This window comes from Lichenostomus cassidix, chromosome 3 (assembly GCF_008360975.1).
Source record: "Lichenostomus cassidix isolate B80296 chromosome 3, HeHo_3.0, whole genome shotgun sequence".
NCBI lineage: Eukaryota > Metazoa > Chordata > Aves > Passeriformes > Meliphagidae > Lichenostomus > Lichenostomus cassidix.
Genome location: NC_139483.1, coordinates 55,583,387 through 55,602,302, shown reverse-complemented (window position 1 = coordinate 55,602,302; position 18,916 = coordinate 55,583,387). Strand labels below are relative to the sequence as shown.

Sequence of the window (18,916 nt, the reverse complement as noted above, 5' to 3'; positions counted from 1 at the left end):
CTTTCCGGTGATTCTTCTGCTCCCTCCTGGAGTACTCTGCCTGCTTTTGCTTTCCAGAGCCCTTTGGTGCAGTGTGGTGCTGAGGGCTCAGCCCGGTGTCGCTCCGGCCCTCTGACGCTCTCCGCCCGCAGCAGGTGTCTGACGGGAGCCTCACGCCTTACGCTGGCCATGTCACACACAGCTGCAGTTACCAACACTGTCTATATGGCTACTTCTCTTAGTGCTTTCTATATGGGTACTTCTCCTAGTGCTTTCAAAGGCTGCAATGGCCTGTTAAGCGTGACGGGATGCTGCAGCCGCAGCTCCGTGGCCTCGCCTCACCCCGCAACGCCGAACTCGGGCTCTCCCGGCAGCGGCACTGCCCAGCCAGGGGCAGGGACAGTGACAGCGACAGGGGCAGGGCCGGGGCAGGGCCGGCCCCCTCCCGCCGCTTCCCCCGCTTCCTCCCGGCCCCGCCTGTTGATGTTTCACTTCGTTTTAATTCCCGGGTCGCAAGATGGAGGCGGCGCTGGGACGACGGGGGCTGCTGCTGCTGCCGCTGTCGCTGCTGCTGCCGCCTCTGGCCGCCGCGCTGCTGGGCCCGGCCGCGCCTCTCGGACAGGTACCGCCGGGGCCAGCACACTGCCTGCCCCGCCACTGCCACTTTCCCTGACCCTCTCCCTGCCCCCTCCCTCTCCCTGTTCCTGCCCCTCTCCCTGCCGCTGTCCCTGTCCCTGCGCCTCTCCCTGTCCCTCTCCCTGCCCCTGTTCCTGCCCCTCTCCCTGCCCCTGTCCCTGCGCCTCTCCCTGCCCCTGTCCCTCTCCCTGTTCCTGCCCCTCTCCCTGCCCTTGTCCCTGCCCCTCTCCCTGCCCCTGCCCCTCTCCCTGTCCCTGTTCCTGTCCCTCTACCTGTCCCTGCCCCTGCCCCTGTCCCTGTCCCTGCGCCTCTCCCTGCCCCTGTCCCTCTCCCTGTCCCTGTCCCTGTTCCTGTCCCTCTCCCTGCCCCTGCCCCTCTCCCTGTCCCTGTCCCTGCGCCTCTCCCTGCGCCTCTCCCTGCCCCTCTCCCTGTCCCTGTTCCTGTCCCTGTCCCTGCGCCTCTCCCTGTCCCTGTCCCTGTCCCTGCCCCTGTCCCTGTCCCTGTCCCTGCCCCTCTCCTTGTCCCTGTCCCTGTTCCTGTCCCTGTCCCTGCGCCTCTCCCTGTCCGTGCCCCGCTCCCTCACAGGGGTGAGCCGGACTCTGCTGCGGGGCGGCAGGGTTTCCCCTCTCCCTGTGATGGTTCGTCTGTGTAGGATTCGATGTGCCGAAACAAATACCGGATAGGTCTGAGGGGGGAGATGGTTACTTCTGTGCGATGTCGATGTGTTTATGTTGTATTTTCAGGCTTGTCTGCCTATATCTGTGTGGTTCACTGCGCTACAAATATGCACTGCGTTAGGTCCGCATTTGCGCCTAGCCTGCTCTTGAATCGAACCAAGGAAAGGGTTTTGATGTATTGGTGTATATCTATTAATACACAGTGCATCGTGTTGTCTGGTTTTTTTATTCCAATATCTATGCTGTATCTTGGTGACATCAGTTTTTAATTTGGTGGCTTTTTAAAAGAGTGGAAGGAATGTTTTGGGTACTACTTAGGAGATCTTCCCAGTGGGAATAAAAAGATGTGCCACAGAACCAGGTGAGCTCCGAGCTCTGGAGTTAGAGAAGAGCTGGGTACTTCTGCCTGAATTTGAATAATGATCAGATACATCCTCTAAAATTGTTATAATGGTGAAGTCAAAGTGTAAGATCACAGAGGGAAGAGTTGTGGGTGGTTTGTAGTCAACTTGTCTAGCCAATGTGAAGTTATTGTTATATGAGCAAATCTATTTTGTCTTTATTCCCTCCAGAGTTATTCATTTATTAACATAATTTAAGTAAAGCATTTCCAAGAAAGGCTGACGGAGGCCGTGCACTGGAACATCCTGTATTGCAAGGCAGGATTCCTGGCTTTACTTCCTGGTTTCTGCTTCTCTTTATGAGCTTTTGAAGAGAGACCTCCTTAGCTCTGATTTCAAAACACGGATCTAGGTCTTCTGACACCTATCAAAGTGCCTGAATGCTTGAAGTCAGGTGTGCCAAAGAGGGCAGAGGGAGCTCAATCTTTGGCTACTTTGCTTATCCTCCTGAGAAAGGGAGTGCTAGCTTGAATTTGTCAAAAGACACATGAAGTGACAGTGTAATATAGATCTACGCTCTTGCTCCCCTTCTACCCAGAAACTGTCACACTTCCACAGTGAAACCTCAGCTTGGTAGTGTTAAAGTTATTTGTCACTGCTGGCAGTTTTATAAGACACACAGGCACATTTGTGTCTGCTGTCTTTGGATGTGAAAGTGTGAGCAGGGCACAGGGGTGGCTGGGGGCAGTCCCACGTAAGGCAGCTTGGGGTAAGAAATAGAACAGGTATGTTTTAGAGTGCTAATCGGGCTTGACTTAGGAACTGGGCTGTAATGCCTTGTGGGCACAGCTGGGCTGTTTGTGGGGTTGAATTTGTCCATTTGTGCCATACTGCTCGGGTGGTCTTGTCAGCTCATGCTTTGCTAGTTTGGAAGCATCTGCTCTCTTAGCTTTATACAGGTTTGGTGGCCTAAGTGTATGCAGAAAATTTCTTCTAAGAGTCAAAAAGTGGACATACAAATTTTTAGTTTAGTGGCTTTTTCTTTCTAAATCTCAAACTTCACAAAATAAAAACTGTACATAGAGGACCAGTTTTGATGCAAAAGGAACGTCATGTCTCGAGAAAGTTTGGAGTAGAAGAATTTATGTTTTTTGATGCTGAGCTGGTTTTTGGTGGCCTGTTAGGAGCAGAAGTGCCTAAGCAGTGGGAATAGGCAGAGTGGGAATGCCATGCTGTCAGGTTGCCTTCAGAAGCCATGAGCTTAGTGACAGTGGGTGATGGGGTCAGAATAACTGTGTTGTTTCCTCAGAAATGGCTTGGGACTGCAGACTGGTTGGGAGCAGGCAGCATCAATGTGTTCAGCTTTACTTTGGCTGGACACCACAACTGGGCTTACGACTCTATGAGCCCACAGCTGCACTCTACTGACAGCTTCACATTTTGTAATTCTTCCATGTGGAATTAAAGCTGGTATTAAAATTTACCTCATTGCTGATGGCAATAGTGGTACAGAAACCATAGTGGAAGGACTGAGGACAAACCTTGAAACACTGGAATAGCATTTTGTAAGGCTGAAAATGCTTTTTTTCAGCTCTGGAATGTGAACGCCTCAATTGTTGTGCAATACTTGTCATTTATGAAAAAGCTGTTTTGAAATCAGGACTTTTTTTTTAAATGTTACCATGTCTGTTTTGATTTTTATTTCTCCTCATAAAATTTGGAGATGCAAAACTGGACTAAAAATTGATTGATTATGGACAGAATTGGAGGTTGTTGTTTCGGGCTTTTTTTTCTTAAAAAAAAATACAGGGAATGATGCAATAAAACAACTGACCTTCATGTTAAAGTAATGTTTCTGGTGCAAGGTCAGGAATATGGTTTTGTGCTTTAGAGTATTTTTTTAATGTGGTGATAGGAACAGGCTAAAAGCAATGCTAACACTATGTTATTTGCTTACTCTGTTTACCTCTCGATAATTTGAGCTGGCAGAGTTCTTTCTAAATAACATACTTGCCTATCAGACTTATTTTTTCTTTTTAGTTTGGTTCAGTTGCCATTCATGCAGTTTAATTATGCCAAATCTTAATGGAGAAGATTTTGTACAAAATTTTTTTGAAATGTGAGGGACAAAGTATCGTTCTGCAAACCTGTGAGGTCTAACTTGTCAAACTTGTACCATGTTTACTTCTCAATTCAGTTATGCCTGATTGCAGTTAAGACTCACCCTACAACAGAGCTCTGGTTTGATTCTTATGAAAGAATTATGTGAAGCATGGATCACAGAGCCCTGGATTGTAAATATATAGTTACGCTTTTTGGAGCCAGTTGTCTGTGTGAGTGCCAGGACTCAAGTGGCGTGAGTTTGTGTGGTAGTTTTGTTTGTCTATTCAAACACTTCTCTTCCCATAATCTCTTCTCAAATTTATAATCAAGTAAGTCTTTTCGCCTGTTTATTGTCTGGCGACTTGCATTGGTCTTTACATTTTTCAGTGGCAAACAGGATATCCCAGCAGTGCCTGTGTAATGGCTGTGAGGGGATTGTCTGCCTTTCAAGTCTCTGTACAGCTGGCCATCTTGCAAGGCATGGTGCCATCTGTTCCTAGGGCTGCCCACGTTGCTTCCCACAGGCCTTGTGTGCAGAAAGAGCCTTGTTTGGAGAGCCTCAATAGAGAACAGCTGTGCTTCAAGTGGGCTGGTTGCTAGCAGCTGAATCTAGATGGGGTTTGTGAGACTGATGCACTTGTGTGGGACTTAACAGTTACCCTGTACTGGGGAAAACTGCAGTGCACCCCATCAGGTACTCACTGCCTGTGGAAAAAGTTTTTCCATAATTCTTTAATCAGACGATCACATTTGTTTGAAGTTCCTGCGTGATTAGACCCATCAGCTTTGTCTTGTGCGGCATTTTTTCATTAAAAAGCTATATTAGGTGAAATGTTCTCTGTAGATTTGTTAGTCTTTGAGAATTAATGAATATTCCCTTTTAACTTATGCCAGATGCTTTATATTCTCTGCTGACATCTTTTCCCCTGCTTGTTCTTCTGCTGCTACTGTGATTATACTGCCCCAGTTAACAGTCCTGGGTTCTGCTGCAGCACACAGTGAAAGAGAAAAGGATTAGAAAGTGATCACTACCTGCTTACCTCTGCTGATCCCAGCTCACAGAAATTCACTAGTTCACTGTAATGTGTGTCATCACACTGTTAGTGCTGCTGCCTAGCTGTCCTAGAAAAGAATGACTTATATTTGTGGTAGGGTCCTCTTTGAAGGTTCTGTGGCCATTACCACTGGAAATATCACTGCTGGAGGACTATAACAGGGATGAAAAATCATAGGAAAACTCAGGAGGGACATTTACAACATGTAAGAGCATTAAGAAAGAAAATCTGCATTGTTAGTGCCAATTGGAGTTTTGTGTGAAGGCATTTACCAGCACAGGAAGGGATATGGGGCTGTGAAGTATGGAACAGTGTCAGTGGTAATGCTGAAAGCACACCCTGATTTTTAGGGATCTGAATTGCTCCTTGGCGCTCTCCTTTCATTCTGGCTCTGTCAAAGTGCTGCTTTTTAAAATATTCCAAGGAATTCAGAACCTTTTAAATTACAGGACTGTCTGAAATATGTGTGAACTTTCATGATATTGTTAATACTGAAAAGTGTATTGTAAGTTATACAGACAAGTTTTACATTGATAGTTCAGGCTTCTCCAGAACCTGACAGTGCAGTATTATGGATTACTGCAGAAGACCCATGTTCTGCTCTCAGCAGCTTTGTTACTGCAGGATTGGCTTACTATGTTTTTACAAAATAAGGGATGTGAGGTTATTTACCTTCCTTAGTACTAAAGTACATAACCACAAGACGTATCCATAAGGCCCCATAAAACACCTTCTCCCCCCACTCTCCCTCAAATTGTGAGTTTTACTATGGTAACATAAAAAAAAAAATCTGTGTTGAAATAAAAGGATGTTTTGTAAGTCTGTGAGTCTTCAGCCCTAGGATTGGAAAGATGGAGATTTAAGTTACCACTGGTGCACTTTCTAGCAAGTGTGGCTTGTCAGACCAGGCATTAAGCACTTATCAGTGTGGAGATACTGAAGGGATACCAGTCAGGCTTGTGATAACGGGGAGTGCCATGCATCACCTGTTCCTTGCTGTGGCTGAAAGTGGATCAGCTGGGATAGTGCTCTGCTCTCCTGTGAGCTGCTTCCTCTTCCCCAGCTGTTCCCTGAGATGATGGTGAGGACAGGTGTCTCCCAAGGAGATGCTGCAAGGACAGACATCACACAGCAGAGGCAATCTTGACAGTCTGTGCCCATCAGAACAAGGAGCCCAGCTCATTCCTCCCAGCTGTGTTATTGGATCTCTTGTGCTTGTCTGGCTCTTCCTTGTTTTTTCAAACTGACAGGAGAACAGTTGGGCAAAAAAGGGAAAGTTTTTATGCCAATTTAATGAGCTAAATTACCTTACTGACTGGACATGAAGGAGAGGAAAGATGATGTGCAGGACAGATCTGCACTCTCAGAAGCAGCAGATAGTTAAACTGTCTTATTTGTCTGCACCTTACAATCTGATTTTTGAACCTTTGACAGCACAGAAGTGATCTGCTGAAATATTTAATTTCTTAAACATGTAAGGTGCTCTTCAAGTGCAAGTTTTAAGTATATTCCAGAATTCATGACAGTGCTTGTGGATACTGTTTCAACAGAATTCACAGCTGTTTTGAAAGAAGTTAATCATTGCATGTATGGCTCACTTTGTACATTTAACAGTCAATTGTTGAGCATATCTTGCTTCCTTCATGCCCTTCACTTTCAAACGAAGCATTTGATTTAAAAAAAAGTAGAAGGGGATTTTCCTATTTTTCATCAGTCATTTCCTTTTTCTTGTAATCTCAGTGAGTCCTTTTGTAGATGTTGAGAAATGATTGCAAAACACTTTCTGTGTTAAAAAACTCAAATGGAATTCATGGCTTAAAAAATGAAGCCAGTTAAATTTCCAGTTAAGACTGCCTGGAAAATCCATGTCTTGTGCCCTTTGAATTCCCAGAAGACAGAAAAACTTAAGAAGTAATGACATGGCAATTACCATGCCATTGTCATTACCATGACATGACAATTACCAGACACAAAGTTCTGGTAATCTGTTAAATTGTTTGAGAGTGTAAAAGACATACAGTTCTGAATGTTAGGAGTTAAAAGATCTAAAAGTTTGGTGGATTTTTATTTTATTATAAATATACAGAATTCTTAAAATATGAGAAGAAAATAAGTGGTTTGGGGAAATTACAGGAAGACAGGATAGAATACATCCTATGTTTATAGTGTTAATCCAGTTTATATTTTAGTTATAAACTTCAGTTCTCTGACTAATTTGGTGATTTTCATTTACTTTGAATAACTAGAATTTAAGTTTTGAAGAAAAGTCAATATAAAAACTTGTTTCATTGAGGAAGAGATTTCTCTTTGGTGTTGGTGACCAGAACGTTTTCCTACTGATATGTCAAGTGGGTCTGTAGAATCAATGACAAGTCACTTCCAAACCAATGGTATCTGTGTTAGGTTTTAAGCCATTCTTTTCATGATGTCAGATTCCAGCTGAATCTGACTTGGATGTTGTTTTTCAGTTTTTGACAGTTCTGGCTACCTGAGTATGCTCATTAACACCCATTATTTCAATGGTTTTTTGACTATACAGTCACACTGCAGAAGCTTTCTGAATAAATATTCTATTTGTATGAACCTGTACTGTATTGTGCTAGGTACTATATATTTCATGTATTTTCTGGCTGAAAATCTAGTGTTGTAAAAAAATCCTACATGAAAATTCTTTCTATTTCTTTGTTATTATTTTAAATTCTGAGCATGTTCAACTTTTTATTGAGACATGACTCTTTAACTGTTAGTTGTAAAACCATGACTCAACTACAGAGCTAAAGAAGTTGCTGAAGGTGTGTTTTCAAAGGAAATTGGATCACAATCACGGAATCATTTAGGTTGGAAGATAGCTCTAACATTAAATCCCACCTTTGACTGACTACTATCCAGTGAACTAGACCACAGCACTGAGTGTCATGTCCAGGTGTTAATGAAATGAAGTTGTGATGATTTGAGGCTCCCACAAGGCAAATAGGGAGCTTAACATAGTTTTTGAAGAGGTGTCTGAGGAAAGCAGTGTGGCAATCATTACTTTTGGCTACATGCAAGAGATTTGACTTTTGTATGTCGTTTTTTTGGGGGGCAGACCTGGCAGATTTAAGGTCCCCTCTGCAAAGCAGCCACTGAAATTACAAGGGAGAAGTGAGAGGACAGAATAAGTGCTTTGATTACAGCAATTAGGATTTGAAAGAAATAAGCAAATCCCCATTAGCTGTGAGTTTGAAGTGTCCCATGTGGCGCAATTTGGGAAATGATAACCAAGGAAGAAAATGGGGATTACTGCTGACACTGACAAAACTGAACATTCTGTACAGTAGACTGACATGTATTAAATTAAACTTCACTTTGAAGAATAACTGGGGTGTTTAAAAAAAAATTCAAAGAGAATCTGATTTTTACCTTTTGTGGTCTGTTATTTTTCAGCTAATATGAGAGACTTCCATTGTATCCTTGTGAAACGAGTGATTATTATTTCATCTTTATTACAAAAAACCACAAACTACACGTAGGAGGATGCAGATGTCATTTTTTCTTATCAATCCTCTTTATTAAATAGAGGGGTGAAAAACACAGGCTAATCCTTACATGAAACAAGAAAGCATATTCCTTTTTCTCCTGTCTGCTGGATAGAAAGCCTGCCAATGCGCTCTGGGGTTAGTATGCAGTCTTTCTGCCAGGGCAGTACATGGAAGTTGCCTGCAGTGGCTTATGTGTTTTCTCAAACTTACATCTCTTTATCACTGTTCTTTTCCAGGAAGCAATCAGAGTTGGTGTTATGATGCTGAACACCAGTGGAGAATTTCACAAAGGACAGGTTTGTCCGGTTTTTCTTTTTATTCAGTGAATTAATATGCCACGAAACAAAGTCTGCAGCAGTTGCAAATATATTGTTATTCTGACATCAGTCACTATGAAGTGTGCTTCTCTGAGAGCAGAATTGCAGCATAGGGGCAGGAAACATGCACTCATTCTGGTTGTCTTTCTTTCAGGTTCTTTTTAATATCACCTATGTTAATGGACAGGTGTATCTAAATGATTTTCCTATGAAAAGCGGGGTTGCCCACATAACATGTCAAACAATAATATGTGAGTATTCTCTTTTTTTTTCTTCCTTTTTAATTTTCCTCCTTCCCCCGGGGTATTTTGCTTCCCTGTTATCTGGTAGCCAAAACTTACAATGACTGTGTGTTCTGTACTCTGCAAACCTGAACTTTGTAGAAGCAAATAATTTCTCAAGGTAGGACAATTCTGGTATTAAAATGGATCCAAAAAAATCTTACTGCTTTCATCTCAAGTCACATTCACGGGCTTGTGTGTAAATGGTCTAATCTGAAATCCAGACTCTGCCCATCTTTTCAAAAGAATGTTTTGCACTACAAGCTAGACAATGTAAATAGAAGGATGCAGCTCCACCCTGCTAATGGCTGTGTCCCTAGGTTGGTTGGCATATATCCAGAAGGAGATTCAGTAACAAAAGTATGAATTGTTGGTAGGATGATCTTTTAATGATCTCACTTCTGTGTCTATTGGACAAACAAGTTTCTGCTGGGTAGGATATTATAGCACAAATACTGCACTTTTGCTAGGGTCCTGCAGTGGTTATTGACTTCAAATTGCCTTGAAACTGCTGTTTTTCTGCTGATCCAATGCTACATTTTTTGTGAAAAAACAGAAAGTACTGTGATTTTTTTGGAGATACACAGAGCATACTGTATAATTAATTAAACAAGGACCCTTACCCTTATTTGATTGAAGCTTCTGTTGTATTGAGAACGATCTCCTGATGGATCAGGAGCCGACAGTCTCTAGGTTGATTACTGAGGTCATCCTCATCAGGCACGTAGTTACAGAATACTAACACTTTTTCAAATTGCTTCTCTGAGCCATGACCTTACTGCTTGAACCCTTCTTTCCCAAGCACCACCAATTATTAATTTGACAGTATTTCTCTTCTGGAGAGGGAGAACAGTAATAAATTTCTCTTTTTCTGATTAAAAAAATGGCAAAAATGTCATTTACTTGCAAAATCACTCACTTCAGAAAAATAAGTGTGATTTTATTGACTAATTCTGAGAGCTCCTGAGCACTCTACTGTAGTTCCTATTTATTTCCCAAATTATAGTTGTATAGCTTGCAGTGACTAGTTTTGAATCTGAAACAGTGAGGAAAATACTGATTTGACCTGGGAGCTAGAAACCTGGAACTCTCTATTTCCATGTTGGGGTCTGAGTCCCCAGCTCAGTACCTCTCCCTGGTACCTGCAATGTAATGTTTACTCCATTTACTTACTAAATTCTTGACAGAAGATTCAGGTAGTGTTTGTAAAATGCCAAAGAAATATCAAGATACTTGTTAACAGAGGGGGGAAATACTCCTGAATGTATATAAAAACAAAACTTGACCTTAATAATCATGCTTTTGAGTATTAGAGACCATGTACTCTGACATCGTTGTCAGATCATGCTTGGCAACTTCCCCACTTGAAGTTCCCACATGTCTGTTTTGGAAATGTATCTGTCACTCGTGTGAATGTAGTGGTGCTTGAGCAGCCTGACACATGATAAAAGCTGGGAGCACAGGGAGCTTCAGCTGCTTGGCATCTGTGAGGCTTTGGACCTTTAATGCGTGCTTGCTGCTCCGAGTCAGAAAACATTCAGCAACCAGGTTAGTGCTCTGGTTCACCTGCAGGGAACTTCCTCTCTTTCTGCCACTTATTTTTGCAGTGGTAGACATTACTAAATTACACCAAAAAGTATTTTTATAAATTTAAAATCAGCAAAATAGCTTTATGAGGACAGGGATCACAGCATAAAAGTAATGGACACACGGAGTGGTTGTTGTGTGACTGAGAGACCCAAATCCAGCCTCATCCCACGTTACCTCCCAGGCTCACACACAGCACCAGTGCCTTAGCAACAGGGATGGTTTGGGCTCAGTTCATGTCCCTTGTTGCCTGCATGCTGAACAAATCATTCACTTCCACTCTTATGCTTCTCCAGCACTTCAGTTCTAGCATGCCCTCACCTGAAGCAGAGGTGTGGTAGTTGGGACAAGGATACTAAGACTATACAAAAGCAGCTAGAAAGGCAGTTCTGTGTGTACTTGTGGAATATTAAGTTGTTGAAATAGCTGAAAGCTTTTGGGTAGGAAGAGAGGTTGAGGTGTCATCAGTCACATATGAAAACAGAGGGGGATAGAAAAATATGTAGGAGGGAACTGGCACTCATCTTGAGCAGTAGATGCAGTGTGCCTGGAAAAGAGCATATTTGTTTCTGTATTCAAAGGGGAATGTTGTGCAAACCAAGATGTTTACACAGGTGGCTGGCTAGGCTGTGGCATTACTCTTATGAACCCCTTTGAACAACTAAAATAAGAATGCAGCAATAACCAAGCCGAAGAGCTCTGCTTAGAGTGCTTAAATGCAAATCTCAAAGGCAGAGATGCGACATCATTTGCACGCTCCTTGAGTCAGGGGATTGAACAGCTCTGCTGTGTTATGAGACCTGCTCTGAGTTTTATTTGGTGATATACTGGTAAAAAAAAAAAGCATGACATCTGTTTTACTTGTTGCCCAGATTACTGCTGGTTGTAAAAGCAGTTACTTAAGGACATAAGCATAGTACAGACTTCTGTACTGCTGTTCTGGCATCTTTGATGCTAGTGGTCCTCTGACTTCTCCATTGAAGGAGATCTCCATTGAAGGACATGTGCAAAGGGATCTGTGTCATACTTGCACCTGTGTTCCCCATGGCTGGGTACTGCTTTCTGGTTGAGGTGGTTTCTGTTTGAAAATCATGACGTTGTGTGTTAACAGTGGAGAACGGAAGCGAGGATAACTCACTGGATCAGCAGTGCCTGGGAACTGTCAGCGTTCGCATCATGGTTCACGAGTGGCCTTTGGCATCCACTTCGGATTTGAGGCTCATTGTCGTTCAGGAAGAAGTGACAGAAATTGATGGGAAACAGGTAACAAAAGAAGCCCTGCCACAACATTCTGCTTGTTTTAATTGAGGAGAGGCAAGTGGTTCCCAAGGACTAAAAGGTTTTCATTTATCTGGCTTGTGATTAGAGCACAAAGTATATAATTAATGTTAGCTAACACAGTACTGAGGGAGGTAACAGCAGAGTTGGCAGTATAATAGTGGGGGTGTTTCATGAGGAAACTTTAAGTTTTAATTCTTCCATTCATATTTCAATAATTATCATTAACTGTATCACATGCACTTTGAATGAGTGAACTTGTGCAAGCAAAGGGAAACTCACAAGCTAGAGTAGATTTATAAAATAATATACAAAACAAACAAAAGGGGCATGGGCTCATTCTGAGTCCTGAGGTTTTCCCCAATGTTCATTCCAAGCTAACAAAAGGTTTCAAGTATGTAACATGGGGAACAGCTTGCAGCAGGAAGCTCTTACGTGAGGTGGGCTTATTGTGAAAGCCCTCTGTACCTGAGAGCTTAGCCTTAGAATATTTTGCATGTAAGATAATTTGTATCTTGAGATGAACAAACACCTCCGCCCCTCCAATTCTAACTGTGTATTTTGTATTTGCACAAATACCAGTGAATATGAGGGGTTACAATTCTAGCTGAGATTGAAATGTGCAGAACTGAGTTCTTAAAATCACCTGTATGGTGTAGTTGATTTACTAATCAAAGAGGTCCTGTAGAGAATATCCAGCTGCTGAAGCCAGGAACTGGCTTATTTCTGTGTCATATTTCTGTTTCTGCACATGTCTGCATCTTACATGTGGCCAGACTTTTTCAAAGCTGGCCTAGGTTCTGTTGCCTTTTTCTTTTTTTAAAGGATGATGATAATACCATTGATCCTTGATTAATTGCATGGCCAGCATGTATTTTTGCAGGGATCTGTATCATGTCAAACTCTTACTCTGTCAGTGAAAAGCCCCACAGAGAGGTCTGTAGCTTTTCCAGTGAGGTCTTTATCCCACTGGTAAGAGCCTGAGGTATCCTGGTTTGATTCAGTTGTTACACAGCAGTGGCATAGTATTTCAGGTCTCAAACTAGACATCACAGTGCCTTTCAGATTTTCACAGGGACCTGGTAAAAACAACCAGAAAGCAAATGCTGTTTCCTTGATTGTTCCTTTAAGTCAAAAGCAGTCTCCCATGAGCACAGTAGAGGAGCAGAATCACCTCCTGCACCCTGCTGGCCACGCTGCTTTTGCTACAGCCCAGAACAGTTTGCTTTCTGGAATGTGAGTGCACATTGCCAGGTCATACTGAGCTTTTCATCCACCAACACTCCCAAGTCCTTCTCTCCAGGCTGCTCTTTATTCATTTTCTGCCCAGCCTGCACTTGTGCTTGGAATTGCCCCAACCCAGGTACAGCACCTTGCACTTGGCCTTGTTGAACTTCATGAGGGGTCCACCTCTCAAGCCTGTTCACCTCCTTCTGGATGGGATCTCTTCCCTTCAGCATGTTGACCATACAGTCGACAAACTTGCTGAGGGTGCACTCAATCCCACTGTCCATGTTTCCAGCAAAGTTGTCGAACAGCACCAGTGCAAATACCCATCCCTGAGGACACCACTTGTCATTGATCTGCATTTGGGTATTGGGCCATTAACTGCAATTCTTTAGAGTACAGCCATCCAGCCAATGCCTTATCCACCACCTGGTCCATCAGGCAAGTGCATGTGTTTCTTGTTTAGAAACAAGGATGTCAAGCAGAACATCATCAAATGCTGTGACGCTGCTTTCGGTTGTTGAAAAAAGCAATGTTCCTGCAGAAGTGTCAGTCTTGCCTCAGCAGCACTTTGAATGTTTGCAAATGCTTTCACTACACACTTGAGTTTTCCATGCCCTAAAAGGTCTCCCTGCAAGAGGATAGCAATGTACGAGGTAAGACTTGGTTAAAAGGCCATGGAGTAATAACCACGTGCTTTTTCAGGGAGAGAAGCCCAGTCTGTTGAGCATATTTCCCAATGTGGTATGGTCTACAGAAGTGTAGTATATAAAACCAAAGAATACTAATTCATGTAATAACAGCCCTGTGTCTACGTCTTAGTGGCCTGGAGTTTTCTGGGATGTACTGGTGTCTTCTGCCAGCCTGCTTCAGTCTTACTTTAAACTCAGTAACATCAACATGTTTGCATCTCTTGTAGGTTCAGCAGGAAGAAGTAACAGAAGTAGATATTTTAGTAAAGGACCTGAGAGTACTTAGACATTCCAACTACACCGTCCCTTTGAAAGAGAGCATGCTGTATTCCATGCCAAGGGACAACGACGTGTTATTCACACTGCCCAACCTCTCAGGAAAAGGTATCTCTCAGCTGTTAAGTAGTATTTTCATCCATGTTTGATGTATTGCTTTACAGGGTAAAAGATCATCATTATTCCCTCGTTTTACATAGTGAAACAGTTTCTTCATGAACATGGAAGTGTTTTATTTTATATGGCTTGGTTTTTATTTTGTTTAAACACCTAAATCCAACAATTCTTCATATTATGTGTTTTATCTGTTTGTTTTCAAATCTGTTCTCCTTTGAAGTACTTGATACTTGGCAGTCTGCAATCCAGACATCTGACAGGAATAAATTTCTCAGATCTATGATGGAAGTTTTCTAAAGCTCCCCCTTTTTCCTGAGAATGAAAGAGAAAACTGTAGAGAAGTACCTGTCTGGGTCAATTCCAAACCACAGAACAGTTTTCTGTTATTAAACTTGAGTAACTTTAAAGCAAGAGAAGTTGTTTGATGCCCTAATTTTATTTCAGTTTTGTTTAATCAAAAACTCTCAAGGATTTAATTGGAGTAGAATATTTTGATCTAGTCCATCACCTTTTAATCTGACAACAGCTGAAATTTACAGCTAAGGGCATACCTAAAGGCTGCACTGTAACACTGCTTCTGCTTATTAAATTCACTGCTCAAGTCAAAAAAAAAGAAGCCTTCTGTGTTCCTGCTGTAAATGTGTGAGAATTCTAAGTAGAGAAACACGGCATCTCTATTTTGTTGAACAGTGAATCAAATAAAAAGCAAGCTCTCCACTAAATCTAGCTTTTCTTCTTCAGATATTCAAGATCCACTGCAAACTACCAGTCAGTACCTCATCCAGCGAGTAGAAACTACAGTAGATGAAGAGACATTACCTGGCAAGTTACCAGAGACCCCTCTTAGGATAGAACCTCCATCTTCTTACAAGGTGCTTTTGTCGTTTGTTTGCTTGTTTTATAGTATAATTGTCAGTATATAAATATTAGTATAATTATTTAAAGACAGACAAGCACTAAGACCAGTGGACTTTTGCAGATATACAAACCCCAAATAAAGCAAAAAATGCTCCCTCCTAAATTACACTTCAGCAGTGACAGGTCCAGTAGGAATCCAACTGGGCTTCTAAACCTGCAATGTTCTGACCACACAAATACTTAATGATAGTCAATTGTGATATTTACATTATACTGAGCCAAGCATTTATGACAATTTCATAAAATTTTAAGATACTGCTTAGCTTTAAGTTACACGATTTTCTTCTGACTCTGCTCAAGTGCTTATGCCTCTGAGAAATGGACCATTGATCTCACTTGCTATAGGAAACACAGTAACAGCTGAAGAAGTTCCAGTTCCAGCTTAGGCAAGGATGGGCTTCATGGCCTCTTCTGTGGCCAAAACACTCAGTTATAACCTACTGCCTGCTCTGTTCAAGTGTCCTTGATTTTCCAAAGGGGCCTTTAATGGGCGGAGAATTAAACCTTCACCTATTTCAAACTCTGAAGAATAAAGATAACTGAGCCACTAGTCAATTCCATCATGCTTTTATGTATGTTTAAGCATATATGAGTTTAAGTAAAATTATCACCATGTAATGTGATTTACCAGTAGCTAAAAAAACCCCAAAAAACCAGCAGTTGCTTTGTTTTGCAATCTTTGTATTTTTACTTGTTTTGTAGGTGATATGCCAGTGGGTGGAAGACTTGAGAAGAGGGTTGTGCAGATTCTGGTTTCAATCTTTACCTATCTTGTTTAGTTTCATGGAAGTTGTTGTTGTTGGAGTTATTGGAGCAGCTCTTATTATCAAAGTCTTAAAAGTGATTCTCCCTTCCTGTGAAAATAAGTAAGTAATTTTTGTAACTGTTTTTTTTGCTGTGTTGAAGGCAAAACATTGATTTTAAAAAGTCTTTCAAGAAGCAGCCCCACTCTGTAAGAAAGCTGTACCAACAATTCAGTGAAAAAGCTACTGGTAACTTTCCATTCCAAGTGCACTTTTGACACATAGGCATTTCAGAGAAACATGGGAAAGTATTTAATTGGAAATGTCTTTAGCTGAGCTGACATACTGCCAAATTTTTATCAATTCTTCTAAGGACTACATTGTGAGACAGTATTAACATAGTTCCAAGAGAGGAGGATAGAAACTAGACCTAAGCAATTCCAACATCTCCAAATATTTTCATACTCCTACCATGTTGGAGTTTTACAGTAGTTCTGAAAGGCCTCAAATTTGGCTTTGCAAATTTGGGAATTCTCCAAGGGGGACCTACCTCTGGAGGCAGCTTCCAGGCTATAGGGCCTGCTGCTGGCATTGGTGTCAAGAGGCCACAAATAAAGCTGATTGCCTGCAATGGCTGTATCCACTTGGTGTGTTACCAGCAACACTAAGATTGTTCAAGCAAGGTCTCAGAACAAGGGGCAGCAAGATGAATTAGTAACTGCAGGTAATAAATCAGTGTAGATTTAGTGCTGGAATGGGGAAGCATGGGCACTTTAAAGCAACCTAAGTCAGCTCAGGAAGATTTGCCCCTTGGAGCCACATGTTCTTTGGAAAGCAACTGACAGCACAGCTTGCTTCATCTGCTCCAAGCACAGCTGATGTCTTCAAATGCAGCTGCCCGGCTGTGCCTCTGAATGGCCCTGCATGCAGTTGATTTATGTATCCACTCAGGGGTATGAGTGGCCTTGGTCCTCCTGACAAACTAAAAAAAGGAAGGGTTGAAAGATCAGGAAGGTTGGAAACTGCAGTGACAGAGGTAATGCTTCCCCTGACATCTCCCACAGCATGCTGTCAGGTGGGAGGGCGTCACTGGTGAGAGCAGACTCAGTGGAGAAACACTTTGTGCTTCCCCCAGCATTAAGTAGCTTACCCCTGGCAGCAAGTAGTTTAACACTGCCACATGTGAAACTGAACTAAGTAGAACTAGGAAGAAAATACTAATCCCAACAAACTGTTCAAAGTGGCTGATGGCCTATCCATAGCAGAGGTCAGTACAGAGCCAAGGAACCAGCCTGCAGTAACTTCTCTTCCAACTGGAAAAAATGGGGCTTGTTCATGCCTTCTTAGGGTCTATAAAGAAACTGAACTGCCCCCTCCACTTTGAAAAAACAACCAACCCAAAAAACCCCAACCCCTAAAACAGATTTTCTTGCTACCTGTGTAAAATGGTCCTATTAAAAATGGTAAAGGTTTAATTCATGATAGTAAACCAGTAAGAATGAGCAGAACATCTCATCTGATGAATGACACAGTTGCAGATGTGAGTCAGGACCTTATCCCAAATTTTTAATGCCATTCTACATTACACTGATAAAACTAGAGGCTGTAGCTAAGTCTTGAAGAATCAGCTGCAGGTCTGACAGCAGACAGTTCTAAGGCTACTATTAAACTGAGCATATAGAACCTACACTGCTGACATTTCAGATGTAGAAACTGGGCCAAGAGAGCCTCAGAAACCACAGCCAGTACATTTTGGAAGCAGTTTTCATTGCAGCTTCTTGTAAGAGGTATTATGAGGGTAATATTTGATGCATTGATTTAAACTAAGTTTAGGGAGTTTTAGAACACAGAATTGTTTTGTGTATTGTTTTCTAATGCCAGGTAACCTTACTTTTCAGAGGCATCCTTTTCCTGGATCAAGTCAGCTTTGTACCTGTGACTACCATCAGCCTGCCTTCAGAACTTTCAGACAAGAAAAATAATTTAGATGAGAAAGCATGTACTTAATACTGTATTTACTTTGGAGTTACTGGTTTTTAAAACCACACTTTTAGTTTATCTGATATTTGGCACCTGATCTTAATACCCTGTTTGTTTCCTACTAAGAAAACTAAGTCAGTTGATTAATTGATAAAGGGCCACTCAGGCCAAGGCCCAAAGCTGACTTCCTTGTGCCTCTCCATAAACAAGCAGCCTTTTCAGAAGCTTCAAAATAGAACAGCTGCCTTTTCAGAAGCTTCAAAATTGAGCAGCTTTCCACCCTGAGGGCTACCATTGGTTTTAACTTCTGTGAAGTAACTTTTCCACACCTCAAACAGGATGCTTGGCGGCCTTCATGTGCAGAGACAAACCAAGTCAGCCGTCCTGACTAGCAAGATGATGAAAATCAAGGTGTCCTTAAGTCCACAGATAGCATTCTTCAGAAAAACATGAGGGAATATTGCAAACATCAGCTGTGCCTGCAAACCTAAGCAAAGCTGCCCCACCTGGTTCCAGGTCTCATAGGGTCGAGTGTGTCTTGCAAGGAAGATACCACTACCAAATACCTGTGTTACTCAGAAAATTTGACATTTTATTTATGCAAAACAAAATTTAAAAGGCAGATTTATATTTCAAGCACTTTAAATTTTTATGGTCCCTTCCAGTCATAAAAATTGTTAGCAGTTGTAACCAGCTTGCTTTTTGTATCTGTGACAGCAGTACTCTATGAAGTCCCAAAAGAAAAATGAAAATTCCATTAAATTCTACAGACATACTGGCTTACTATTGCTGAGTAGGCCCAGTCTGCTCATGGCAGTTTGTACTGTTAACATTTTTCAAATAAACATTTAAATTGTTTATTAGACTGTGTTCGTGTGTGCATTTATAGTTAGGTAAAACAGTAGTTTGCCAAAAATTTCAGATGCAGGGCACTCTTTGTTTCTTACCTTTTCCTTGTTCTTACTTACAAAAAATAGTTTGTCAGAAAAATGAATAAGAAAAAAACCTCAGAACTGTAACTACCTGACACTAGACTGAGCAGAGTTATAATCTGAGTGATCAGAATTACCCATGTTCAGCAGAAGTTGTTACAGTGAGGGAGAAAAGCTGGGATTCCCTTCTCCTCGTGCCCGGAAGAAATGGTTGTAAGTTTAATGAAATCCAGATTACTCAGATGCTGGTCCTTACAGC

General features: G+C 42.0%; 1 protein-coding gene across 1 annotated transcript; it reads left to right on the top strand.

The window, feature by feature from the left end:
- The first annotated feature begins 445 nt into the window (after positions 1 to 445).
- On the top strand, positions 446 to 18,588 carry GINM1 (glycosylated integral membrane protein 1). Its single transcript, XM_085055871.1, has 8 exons — positions 446 to 601; positions 8,546 to 8,605; positions 8,781 to 8,877; positions 11,606 to 11,757; positions 13,919 to 14,075; positions 14,826 to 14,956; positions 15,705 to 15,868; positions 17,644 to 18,588. Exons 1-8 carry the CDS (start codon positions 497 to 499, stop codon positions 17,750 to 17,752), a joined length of 975 nt encoding a protein of 324 aa, XP_084911997.1. The 5' UTR covers positions 446 to 496; the 3' UTR covers positions 17,753 to 18,588.
- The last annotated feature ends 328 nt before the right edge of the window (positions 18,589 to 18,916 follow it).

Coding starts and splice junctions, on each gene's coding strand:
- GINM1 (XM_085055871.1), top strand. CDS start 497: ATGGAGGCGGCGCTGGGACGACGGGGGCTGCTGCTGCTGCCGCTGTCG. Junction 8,878..11,605: donor AACATGTCAAACAATAATAT/GTGAGTATTCTC, acceptor GTGTGTTAACAG/TGGAGAACGGAAGCGAGGAT. Junction 14,957..15,704: donor AACCTCCATCTTCTTACAAG/GTGCTTTTGTCG, acceptor CTTGTTTTGTAG/GTGATATGCCAGTGGGTGGA.